Below are 13,675 nucleotides of genomic sequence, written 5' to 3'. Positions count from 1 at the left end.
TTAATTGGTTTTCAACCAAAGGCCACAGATTACATCTAGGTGACTGAATTCTCTGTGGAGATAATAACCTCCATTAAGCTTATAGCACTGCAACAAAAACCTCTGAAATTTGTGCCAGATATCTAACTGCTCTGGGGCTATCACAATATATATTCCCTGAGAATTTTTTCATTAGATATAGTACATTTTTTTTGTTTTCATCAATAAACCAAGCACACTTTTGATCATGTGCAAAGGATTGTATATATGCAGCACGGCTAGCAGTTTTTCTACCATTTTTTTTTAAAACCCACAGACAACTTGAGCTTCACCAATTGATTTAGAATGTGTGGTTTTTTTAAATCTCCAAATGTTCAACAGGTCTTCTCAAGTGACCTGGAGGGCTACAAATTGGAAAAAAGAAAAAGAAAAGAAACACACATACAAATGCAAAAAGTTCCACTGTGCTTAGAGATCTTACAGTGCACAGGAACATAGGGCAGATTATTTGTCCATTTCAGTGAGTATTATCTAATCCAGCCTTCACCAGCCTCATGCCTTCCAGGTGTTTTGGCTACAACTCCCTTCAGCTCCAACCATCACAGGTTTTGGAGTTATATTATTTATTTATCCTAAATTTTAGACATATTTTTTGCACTCAAGGGCCTCAAAGCTATTTGCACATTAAAATCAGAAAATGAACAAAAACTAAAATACTCATCCAACAACGTATTTAAAAAGGAACAAGTCCAACCCACCTAACTTCAAGGATGAACACAACAAAGCTCACTAAGCTTTCTAACCACTCTCCAAACAAAAACCATAAGCCTGGGTAAATAATAATAATAATAATAATAATAATAATAATTTATTATTTATACCCCGCCCATCTGGCCGGGTCTCCCCAGCCACTCTGGGCGGCCTCCAACAAATATCAAAATACAATACAGAGTCACAAATTAAAAACTTCCCTAAACAGGGCTGCCTTTAGGTGTTTTCTGAATGTCAGGTAGTTGTTTATTCCCTTGACTTCTGACGGGAGGGCGTTCCACAGGGCGGGCGCCACTACCGAGAAGGCCCTCTGCCTGGTTCCCTGTAGTTTTGCTTCTCGCAGTGAGGGAACCGCCAGAAGGCCCTCGGCGCTGGATCTCAGTGTCCGGGCTGAATGATGGGGGTGGAGACGCTCCTTCAGGTATACGGGACCGAGGCCGTTTAGGGCTTTAAAGGTCAACACCAACACTTTGAATTGTGCTCGGAAACGTACTGGGAGCCAATGCAGATCTCTCAGGACCGGTGTTATGTGGTCCCGGCGGCCACTCCCAGTCACCAGTCTAGCTGCCGCATTCTGGATTAATTGCAGTTTCCGGGTCACCTTCAAAGGTAGCCCCACGTAGAGCGCATTGCAGTAGTCCAAGCGGGAGATAACCAGAGCATGCACCACTCTGACAAGACAGTCTGCGGGCAGGTAGGGTCTCAGCCTGCGTACCAGATGGAGCTGGTAGACAGCCGCCCTGGACACAGAATTAACCTGCGCTTCCATGGACAGCTGTGAGTCCAAAATGACTCCCAGGCTGCGCACCTGGTCCTTCAGGGGCACAGTTACCCCATTCAGGACCAGGGAGTCCCCCACACCCGCCCGCCTCCTGTCCCCCAAAAACAGTACTTCTGTCTTGTCAGGATTCAACCTCAATCTGTTAGCCGCCATCCATCCTCCAACAGCCTCCAGGCACTCACACAGGACCTTCACCGCCTTCACTGGTTCTGATTTAAAAGAGAGGTAGAGCTGGGTGTCATCTGCATATTGATGAACACCCAACCCAAACCCCCTGATGATCTCTCCCAGCGGCTTCATATAGATATTAAAAAGCATGGGGGAGAGGACAGAACCCTGAGGCACCCCACAAGTGAGAGCCCAGGGGTCTGAACACTCATCCCCCACCACCACTTTCTGAACACGGCCCAGGAGGAAAGAGCGGAACCACTGTATAACAGTGCCCCCAGCTCCCAACCCCTCTAGCCGGTCCAGAAGGATGTTATGATCGATGGTGTCAAAGGCCGCTGAGAGATCCAGCAGAACCAGGAAACAGCTCTCACCTTTGTCCCTAGCCCGCCGGAGATCATCAACCAGCGCGACCAAGGCAGTTTCAGTCCCATGATGAGGCCTGAATCCTGATTGGAAGGGATCCAAATGGTCCGCATCTTCCAGGCGTGCTTGGAGTTGTTCAGCAACCACCCGCTCAATCACCTTGCCCAAGAATGGTAAATTTGAGACTGGGCGATAGTTGGCCATATTGGCCGGGTCTAGAGATGTTTTTTTAAGAAGCGGTTTAATGACCACCTCTTTCAGCGGGTCTGGAAAGATTCCCTCGCAGAGGGAAGCATTCACCACCGCGCAGAGGCCATCGCCCAGCCCTTCCCGGCTAGCTTTTATAAGCCAGGATGGGCAAGGATCTAGGAGACAGGTGGTCGGTTTCACTCGTCCAAGCAGCCTGTCCACATCCTCGGAGGTAACAGATTGGAATTGATCCCATGAAACATGACTAGACAGGGCTCTAGCACTCTCCCGCCCCGGCCCTGCTCCCACGGTGGAGTCTACCTCCTTCTGAATCTGAGCGACTTTATCTGCAAAAAACTTTGCAAAAGCATTGCAGGAGATCTTGGGGTCCCTACCAGACCCCGGTGACAAAGGTGGTTCTGCTAGGTTGCGAACCACCTGGAAGAGTCTCCTGCTGCTGTTTTCTGCAGATGCAATAGAAAAAGCGAAGAAGGTCCTCTTCGCTGTCGCCATTGCCACTTGGTAGGCTCGAAGTTGAGCTCTAGCCCGTGTCCGGTCTGATTCAGAATGAGTTTTCCGCCACCGGCGCTCTAGCCGTCTCAGCGACTGTTTCATCGCCCTCAGCTCCGGGGAAAACCACGGAGCTGTCCGGGCTCCATGCAATCGGAGAGGACGCTTCGGAGCCAGACAGTCAATAGCCCTGGTTAACTCCGCATTCCAGCGGGCCACCAGGGAATCAACTGAAAGGCCATCAACATGGGATAATGCATCCCCTACCACTCTCTGGAAACCAATTGGATCCATTAAGTAGCGGGGGCGGACCATCTGAATCGGTCCCACCTCCCTGCAGAGGGGAAGGGTCGCAGAGAAGTCCAGTTGCACCAGGAAGTGATCTGACCATGGCACTTCTTTTGTTTCACTTTTACTTAGTGTCAGATCACCAACATCCATAGAGGTAAACACCAGGTCTAAGGCATGTCCGCGGCTATGAGTTGGACCAGACTTATTCAGGGACAGCCCCATGGAGGCCATGCTTTCCACGAAGTCCCGAGCGGCCCCTTGTAAGGTCGTGTCGGCATGGATGTTAAAATCCCCTAAGACAACCAGACTAGGTGTCTCCAGGAGCATATCCGCCACGACCTGAAGCAGCTCGGGCAGGGAATCCTTGGTGCAGCGGGGAGGTCGGTACACCAAAAGGAATCCTGTACTGCCCCTATTGCCCAACTTCCAGAACATGCACTCAGAAAACTGGGTCTTCCCAATAGGACGCCTGGTGCAAACTAATGACTTCCTAAAAATCACTGCAACCCCCCCTCCCCGCCCAGATGGCCTGGGTTGCTGTGCGTAAGAGAAATAAGAATGTTTTTGCCTGGCACCTAAACAGAAAGCAATGGTGCTAGGTATGCTTGCTACCTCATGAGAAGAGAAGAATCCCTAGAAAAGACCCTGATGTTGGGAAAGATGGAGGGCACAAGGAGAAGGGGACGACAGAGGATGAGATGGTTGGACAGTGTTCTTGAAGCTACTAACATGAGTTTGGCCAAACTGCGAGAGGCAGTGAAGGATAGGCGTGCCTGGCGTGCTCTGGTCCATGGGGTCACGAAGAGTCGGACACGACTGAACGACTGAACAACAACAATGCTTGCTATTCCACAAATGGGGAGCCACCTCTTAAAAGGCATGTTCTCATGTTGCCACTGTCCATACCTCACTTCCATAGTCCAAAGAACCCGGAGGACAGTTGGCTGATAAAAGTTGGTCTGCTCTAACTAGTAGCAACTTCCAAGTGTGTCAGGAAGAGGTCCTTCCTATCAATCTGCTTCCCAATCCCTTTAAAACTGGAGATGACATTCAACTCTCTGAATTTTGATTCAGGGCTCTCCATCACATTCTCCTATCTTTCATGTATGTATGTGTCAGGGAACAGGCAGCGCCCAGTGGGGCAGTGCAGGGGCTGTTAGGGGATAGAGAGCCTCAGTACCGTGGGGATAGCAGGGGAATCTCCAGCGGGAGCGACAGGCAGGAAAGCAGTCCAGCGGAGAGGGGGCTGGGGGCTGCTCCAGAGACACAACACCCACTCAGCGGGCACAGACAAGAGGGAGCAATGACAGTTCCATTACCCCAATTACGTAGGGGTGTCAATCGCAAGGAGGGTAGGAGGAGAGTGGGGGGTGCCCAAGTTCTTATGTTAGGGCCGTTCCCGAAAAGTGCCACTTCCGGGATCTGAAAGTGACTAAGCTGGTCATGGACTTTTGAGCTCTGCACTGTACATATCTGCACAATAAAACCTGCAAATATACGGGACCTGAGTCAAGCATATTTACTTGCGAGAAACCACAGCAGAACCCTTACAGTATGTATAGTATAAAAACATCAGAGGCTTACTTCTTCCCATTCTGAAGTAAAGGATGGTGTTCTTTCAGAATTTCTTCTAGAGCTTTCCGGGTCTACTGTAGATTCATTCCAATTTCTTCTTGCTTTTTGCTCATTAGATGGGTAGGAAATCAGATTAGAGTCTGATTTTGAAACATATTTGGATAAATGCATGTCAAGAAGAGTCTTTGGCAAAGATCGTATCCTCCCAAGTGTGCAAGCACGTTCCACAAACCCTGCAGCATTAACAACCCACTGATCCCCAGTTCTTGTGATGCCAGCCAGTGTGTTAGTTTCTCCTAGATTACTTTTAGAAGGAAATATAGTTCTGCTTAAAATGGGTGGTTTTTTCTTTTTAACTGAAATATCAGTGCTGTTTTCCTGTTGCAGCTGTGCTGAATTCAAAATACTTTGGATTGAATTTTTGTGGTAGAATTCATCAGCTGGGCTCCCTGTTCTATATAGCTGAAGTGGGTTTTCAGGTGGGTCACAAGCAGGTGATGATCCATGAAGTAGGCCAGCAAACTGTTCAACAGAGTGTGCTTCAAGTTGCTCACTTTCAATGGAGGTTTGTTGAGTTCCTGTAATATAAAATGTTTATTTCAATTATTATTTTTATCAAATATTCTTCAAAATGGAAACAAACCTCTCCTTCAACAAAATAATAATTTTAGCATGTTGCTTATTGTGTACATTTAAAAATACCTGATGCCACTTGCCAAAGAAAAATGTATTTGCATATCATTTCCTTGACTATACTAACTGACTAGGACTAATTGTAAATAAACCTTGGCACAACAGAAGAGAGGGGGAAGGGGAAATATTTATTTACTTGCTTTGCTACATTGGTATAGGAACTGACTTAGTTACCTTTCTTTAGAAGCTCATGACGTGTTTTTAGCTTTATTTTTTTTAAAAAAAACAACTAATGACGAGGACACAAAACAAAACACTTTGAAAACTTTGAACAATTTTATTGTTTCATAATTTTGGGAACTAGAACCCACTTCATCATATGAAGAATTATCAGCCTCATTGGCAGATCTTTAACTGTACACATTGGTACAGAGGAAACAAATAGCCAGCAGCAGGACAAACAGGTGGAATCTACACACATATAAAAACCGTTCTGAAATATATATTTTTAAGTGTTTTTGAAAATATGTTGAATTTTCCATCAGGCTCACCATCGCCATCTCATGTCACAATCCACTTTAAACACACATAAAATGTTTTATTTGCAGCTGTTTATCTGAGTCCTGTGGAAATACCATGAAATACAAGGGGTGAAGTCAGTGACTTCTTACATTTATTTACAATGTCCTCCCTCACTCCACACCAATATATTTTAGTGGATCCTGGTCTACAAATGCTTGTGCTGCAATACATGTGCTAGTCTTTCTGGTGCTACAAGAACCTAACAGATTAACACAGACATCCCTCTGAAATTGTTCCCTGTAGCGGGCTTACCCTGCTAACTGCCCCCAATTAAATATAGTGGACCTACCTCATGTTACCAATTAAATGAATGTCTACAATTTATCACAGGCTACCTGGGTGGGGGCCTCGTGTAAGGGAAACTGTGGTTCAGGGTGTCTCAGGCAGGAGTTAATCAAACAAGGAAAGCTTAATTTTTTAAAAAAAGGAAGTTGGTGAAACAAAGTTGGGTCAGGAGATGTGTTTTTTCAGGTAGAAGTTATTACTTAAACTAAATATAAGGGTGTCACAGGCTTAAACACAGTAGTACAGGCCCAGCTTCTCTTAAACTCCCTTTGCTCAAAATCACACTTCAGTAAGGGCTGTTTCCTAGGTCCTTACACTTAAGTCAGGCAGATGCTTCAAGACAATGCTTTTAACAAAGTTTATTAATTTGGTTCACAAGCGAAGTCAGTTACCCACTTTTTTTTTTTAAAGCAATCCCACTCCTGAGGTATTCTAATCAGTTTAACAGACCCAGGGGATCACCTCACTCCTTGTTACTGGTTTGGGATACTTCTTTACCTAGAAGTACTCTCCCCTCCTGGCTAGAATGAGACCCAGGTTCTACCTCTCCTGGCTCTACTCAGCCCTCCAGTTAACTCCTGTCTGTATACCTTCCCCAGACACTCAACCTGGTTTTCCTAACTCAAATCAGAACCAGTTTCCTTCAGACAAACCCTATGCAAATTGCTATCTCCCATCTCAAATCAAGCCTTCTCTCTGTCCCCAGTGCTTTTTTTCTAGAAAAATAGGTGTCTGTACTCATCATGAAGTTGTCACAGTAAGTGCCACACTTTTTAACAACAACAAAAGAGGTGCAGGTGTGCGTACCCTTGAGTACCCCCTGAAAAAAGCACTGTCTGTCCCTATCTAACTCTCTCCCTCAGAAACTGCTCCTTTTATTCTCTCTCCCAGAGTGCTGCTCCACCCACTTCTGGCTACTATCTTGGTAGCCAATCAGAGAGAGGCTCCAGCACTCTGGTGGAGTTTCTGAGGGACTGCGTCCCCAGACTCTGGCCTGGCTCTGCTGCCCGTCACAGTTCCCATAAGGAAAGGTGACCTAAGAGAAAGAGGATTGCCCAATGCAATTCAAAATGCTTCTTATACTAGGTGGGGATGGGAAGCTTCTTGGCTGGATAGGATTTCAATCTTGCTTCCCACATCCCAAAACTTTAGGCAAGAGGTGGGAAACCTTCCCTTCCAGGCAACCTCTGGGGAGTCACATGCCAGTGGAGGCAAAACCGGGCAAGCAGAATTCAAGAGCACATTCCAGCTAGACAAAAAACTCAAGCGGGGTGAAAAGCATGGCCGGTAAGGGAGCATGGCACATTGGCACAGGGTGTGTGGTGTGGGCAAGTCCCAAGCAGCAGGTAGAGCAGCTGGGAGCAATGGCAGAGCTTCATGCTCCAGCACTGGGGGGGGGGGAGCAGGCGGGGGCGGGATGTGCCGCCTGCAGGGGTGGGGCACCCAATGCGGGCGGGGGGCAGCTGCGATGGCGCCCCACTGGGATCCGTTGCCGGGGGTGGTGCGCTCCCCCTGCACTCCTCTTCCTCCACCAGTGGCTGGGAGGGCTGTATCTGGCCCTCAAGTCTGAAGTGCCCCATTCCTGCTTTGGCAGCGCACCTTACTAGTTTGCCAAACATTTTCTCTGCCTATGGTCTACCAATCTGCTTTCAACCCAAGCATAGACATGTCAAAAAAATGGACACACAACCTCTCAGACATACAGCACTGAATCAGAAGAAGGGCCAGTAAGCAAAAGAATAGTTGCCATAGGATTAGTTGCTCTGTTATTCTATTGATTTGATATTGATTCTAAATGCATTTCCGAGAATAAATTTGTGCAATTTGTATTTATGTAGAAAATTTGAAACCATCTAGCCATACTGGAACTTTTTTATTTGTAAGTATCTAAAAATACAAAGCTGTTTTAGCTTAAGGGTTTTGGTTTTTTAAAATATATGATAGGAGTTAAAGAACTCTTATTTTAAAAATATCCCAAATATTCCGTTTTAGTACATCTGATGGTATTTTGAATCAGCTTCACCTTGGTTCTGATTCAGGGTAAATTGTTAATCTGTTTAAGCACTGAATTTGAATAAACCCCTTAGGGAAGACATGTTTTTCAACAGGGTGGAGGGAGGCGGGTAAGGCCAAGATAATATGTTTGAGCTCCTGCCCAATTTCATTTCTTTATATAATTCTGTAATGAAAACCATACACATCATTTCGCTTCTAAAGCATTTCTAATATTATTGCTGTTTTCAGACCCAGTCTTCTAGCTGACTCCCTTCCTCTTCGGAGTTACAGCAGTGAAGTAGTTTCTGATTGTGAATACATATTCCACATTCCGTGTGTGTGTGTGTGTGTGTGTGTGTGTGTATTCAATGATACATTGAATAAAAGTCAAAAAGCAACCACTTTGGTTTTGCTTTTTCCTCACATTCCTGAATTACTCATTTGCAAATATCACATATGAAAACAAAATGGTTTACAACACAGTAAATTGCATATCAAGGCTAATTTATATGCTGATACAGTCCTACCCTTCCCATGGATGTGCCCACATTTTCCCCTGAAGCACATGTTTCTTTTGCATTCAGTTTTTCCATAGTGTACACGCTGCATCAGTCTAAAACCCCTACTTCCAGTTATGATCCATACGTGGCAGAATTGAACAATATACTAAAAATAATAAAATTGCAATTTTTGTAATTGTCAATGTGATGTTAACTGAATCATTCACACCTATAGAATAAAGATGTGCATTTCAAAACATGAATATATTCATTAGATGAGTAAATGTTTGTAGAAAAATGCCTTAACATGCAGTGAATCAATTATATCTACCACATTTTATCAATAAGCAGCACTGCAGTTGCCATAGCAAGAGATTTTAGCGTGGAATAAAATCCCCTGCTTGAAATGTGTGCCATAGCTATGGTAACAAGCACATTATGACACCTGTGCTACTAATCTATTTAAATTCTTTCTATGCTTGATCCAGAAAGAAATTTTGGTGATATAAATCTGGATCACCTATCTATAAATGTAACACCAGCAATGATTGCTGCATAATCACTGGAATGATTGGCAGCCAATGATGGCAAGAACTGCAGAACATTTTTGCAACCCCCCTTATGCTTTCCTCTAATATGTTTGCAGAAAATGGAGATGCTTGTTTAAGAATAATGCAAGGCAAAGGACAGCTAGTTACTTTCTGTTTTTAAAACACTGCTATATTAAAATAATTGGTATGAATGAAATCATGCTTTTTAAATTTTATTTATTATATTTATATCCCACCTTTCCTCCAAGGAGCTGAAGGTAGCACAGGTAGTTCTTCCTTCCTCATTTTATCCTCACAACCGTGGCGTAACTAGCCTCATATAACCACTCTTGAGTTCCTATATAATTTAGGAACTTTCAACACTTTGTAACTAAGCCAAGTTTTACTGCCTGTGCAACCTTTTCTGATGCACATGAACCCAACCTTTAGAGAGTTTGTAAGTAAACCATTTTTAACTTCCCAACCATGTGGTCTTTTCCCTATGCTAAGGGAAGAGGAAAACTTTGGAATTCATTTTAAAGGGCACATTTTAAGGTTTTACAGCCTACATTTCCATGCTTTGCTTTGCTGCATATTTTGTAATTTTAAATCTCTGCTGGGATTCTCTCACTAAAGAGTAATTGCCCCAACCTTGGATCCTGGCATCCAGGCTATCTCCTTTCTAAATATCTGGTTTTTCATTGCACCACCAATAACAACCCTCTGAGGTAGATTAGGCTGAGAGATCATGACTGGCCCAAGGACATCCACTGAGCTTTATGGCTAAGTGGGGATTTGAACCCTGACACCAAACTGTATCATAACATATGAAAAGCACACCAAAGAGCAGAAAAACATGACTTAGTCCTTCTAACAGCGAACTTGGATGGTAGAGTGCTTGTGAATTTTGAAGCCTGACACCAAAGACTACTAAAAAATAAAGTAGTTGTTTCTACCTGAAAGAAGGGCAGGGAATAAACAAACAACCCCCACCCCCCAAGCAGACTAATAAGGAACTGTGAGTATTGACAGTAGTGAGACAAGATGTTCTAGACAGTTAAGATACAAAATATTAGGATGAACTCAGACAAGTGAACCAGAAGAACAAGAAAGGAACATAATGGGTGAAATTCTTTCATCCCTACCAAATGCCCTTCAGATTTTGCCAGTGGACTTTCCCTAGTTAAAGTAGGTATGTGCCGGCTTCCGCTTCCCAAGTTATATCAAAACTAGCTTTGGGTTTTCTCAATATTTCTCAGATGTTTAGCTGGAGGCAGAATGCTCAAATTTGCTTCAATTTTTGATTTAGGCAATTTCAATATGTATTATTATCTGTTTGCTGTGGCTGGTGGTCTTATTCCATGGATTGGCTTTTGCTGAAGTGGCGCAGTCTATTAAAAAAGTATGATCCTATTTCTAGTAGGAACAAGGAAGGCGAAACCACTTTTATTTGGTTCCGTACTGCTTACTTTAGTACTGAACTACTTTGTGTAAGTAAACCAAGCATGTCCAAGTCCGTTTCGGGGGCCTAATTTGGCCCGCTGGTCGGCTTAATCTGGCCCCTGTGGCAGTTTATTTCCTGGGGTAAAATCCTAAAAAACAACCTCAACAACTTCAATCCTAAAAAAAGCTCAACGACTTTGGTTGGCCCTTACGGCCCTTCACTTCATCAAATCTGGCCCTCTTTGAAAAAAGTTTGGACACCACAGGGTAACCCAACAAACAACTATCCATTTTTGTTCAAAAAGAACTACATTAAGCAATGCTTTGTTGTGGCTCTTAAAATTTATTAGCCTCTTCAGTTATCTTTGTATTGTTTCAGAGTTTCCAGCTTTGAAAGAACCCTGAATACTCAATTTATTTCCTGTGTGAAGCAAGGATGATTTGCCAGCAAAAGTAAATGGAGTATGTACTAAAATTTGACTGAATTAATTATGATGAATAAATGTTTCAAAAACAATATTGTTAATACTTCAAAAAGAAAATACTTTGCTTGAAACAAATTGGTAAGCAAATTATCTCTGGCACATAAATACCTGCTTAGAATCTCAGCCTTCTGGCTTTGCCTATTCTGCTAGTTACTCACTCTCCCTATTTCCAGCTGCTGCTAAATTAGGAGCCAACAACACAATCTTAACCATGTCAACGCAGAGGTAAATCTTATTGAATTCAGTGGTGTTTACTCTCATCTAAGAGGGGTTATGATTGCAGCCTGTGTGTATTCCTAGACTTTTCAGGGCCCCAAACTCTATAGTCATCCCCCACCCCACTACTAGTTAAATATCACCTGTGGGATATTTAACTGTGGTGCAGCCAGGACCCTCCGTCTCATCAACTTTTGCCAGGTATGGATTCTGTGCAATGCCCAGACATGGACTAGGGCCATGCCACGAACCTAGCAGGGACCCCTCGGGGTGCCCCTATTTGAAGTAAGTCATAGGGCTCCCCCTATTGGTGGTTTACCTTTACTTGGACTTCCTGCAGATGGGCAGGAGCCGAGATATAGCCTGGCTTCAGCCAGTGCCTAAGCCAAACTGCTCACTTCTGTAACCAATAAAGTTGTGGCCTATTTGAACCCATAAACCAAAATCCACTTGTCTCTGTGTTTATTTATCTTCTAGAGAACTGAGGGTCACGGGGCCTTGGCACGCAATTCAGTTTTAACCTCCAGTCTCTTGAAATATTTAGGTTAGAAAATCATTTCCCTCCCTCAAGAATATGGCAAACTACTCCAGTGCAACAACAATAGGACTCAGAAGGAAATTACACCTGCTTAAAAGTTCTCACGTGCTGCTTGCCTCAAAAAAAAAATCTAATCTGATTTTCTTTATATGTGGTGAAAACACATTTTGTCTAATAAAAGAGGAGAGATAATTTCTTTTTCTTTGATTCCTGATCTCCCCACTGCACTTTTTTGACATTACGAAAAAGGAAAGCAAAAAATAAGAGCATAAAAAGACAAATAGAGAGATCTTACAAAAATGGAAATTAATATGATTTGTCAAATGCCATGTTTTACTCTACTGAGGTGTGTGTGTGTGTGTGTGTGTGTGTGTGTGTGTGTGTGACATCTTCCACACTGCAGTGCAGCTTCTACTGCTTCCTGCAAACTACTTGGGGATGGAAGGACCTTCTAATGTAGCATCCAACACAATATTAGAGATTGCTGCAAGGTGATGGAAAATGGGGAAAACACCTAAGCACTGGACGTTTTGGTTGTGTGGATGCACATGTCTGAATAATCAGAAATAAATCCATTTCATAACTAACACAACTGACTTTTTCTATCATCTTTAATAGCTCTATAAATTCACTGTTCAAAGCTTTAGAAAGCTTCTTTCATGTTCATACTAAGATGACAGACCGTTGACTGTTTCTTTGTCAGTGGAGTACAATACACTAGGTCATTCGTTTCATTGTACAGTCTATCTGCATTTAATTATGGCTGTATTCAACTTGCTCTTCAACAATAGTGACCTTAGTTTCAGCAGTTCATTTAATTTCACCTGCCATAAATACAGTTCCAAATTTCACAGGGATAATTTTGAAAATGAATCATGATAAATAAGTGTCAGTACAATAGGTCGCAGGAAGCATGCTGATACTGATTAAAACTTATGGAAAGGGTACCGTTCTTGCTTACCTTTTTTGCAACAGCAGAAGATATTAAAAAGTTACTGAGAGTTTGCTCTTTTTAATGCAAATTTTGAATCTAGCACATTGCATTATATACATCTTATACATATTTTAATATCATATGCAAAAAGTATAAGGCTGTCTTTAAAAAATGCCCAGGAGTCTAAGAATTTCATGACTAGGTTTGCATATGCAACCCAGGCTTGGGCTTCTGTTTCTAGATCAGCAGCTTCCTATGTAGGGTGGCTATTTACACATCACCATAGGAGAAAAGATACAGTAATTTGCATAACAGCTTGCATATACTAACGTATATCCATAAATGCAAATTTAGAAAGACTATAAATAAAAAAATAAATCTCACCATAATGGGGAAAACTGTGAGGCTTGCCCAGTCTACTGTCCAGATACTAACTGCTAGCAGGCAACTTCAAGGCTCTTCCTTCTCAGAATTTGTTATCTTTAAAACTGAACTTGGGTGTGATATAGCCCTTGAAATAGAGCAGAGATGCAGCGCCTGTGGCTACTACAGATGCTGCTGGCAGGGACGATGGGAGCTGGAGCTGAATGGCATCCAGAAGGATGTCTTCCAATAGGGGATAGTATTCTTAAAGTAGGGCACCCTACTCTCATGTTCCATGACAAACTAGATTGTAAATGGAAGGTGACTTATAAGGATGTAGCATGGAATTACTGTTTGAAGAAAACAGCTAAAAGTCTCACTGGATATGCATAAGCCATTTGTATCTCAATGTGTTTGCTAATCAGTGTAATGAGATAGGCATCCCAACTCCTACCACACTGTTCCAGATCCTAATGCTTTTTCCTGAGATAATTTATCTAAAAACAAATTTTCCTAAATGTGAACATTCAAGAGAGAGAGA

General features: G+C 43.1%; 1 protein-coding gene across 7 annotated transcripts in view; it reads right to left on the bottom strand.

The window, feature by feature from the left end:
• ANKS1B (ankyrin repeat and sterile alpha motif domain containing 1B) overlaps nt 1-13,675 on the bottom strand; it is a 336,209-nt gene that overhangs the window by 184,075 nt on the left and 138,459 nt on the right. For all 7 annotated transcript variants that reach the window (XM_033163008.1, XM_033163011.1, XM_033163012.1 and 4 more), the window contains one exon: nt 4,640-5,208. In XM_033163008.1, the coding sequence (XP_033018899.1) occupies nt 4,640-5,208 (569 nt within the window). The remainder of the gene's footprint in view (nt 1-4,639; nt 5,209-13,675) is intronic.

Source organism: Lacerta agilis, chromosome 10, assembly GCF_009819535.1.
Source record: "Lacerta agilis isolate rLacAgi1 chromosome 10, rLacAgi1.pri, whole genome shotgun sequence".
NCBI classification, from domain to species: Eukaryota; Metazoa; Chordata; class Lepidosauria; order Squamata; family Lacertidae; genus Lacerta; species Lacerta agilis.
Note: the sequence above shows the minus strand (reverse complement) of the source record. Positions and strands in the feature narration are given on the sequence as shown.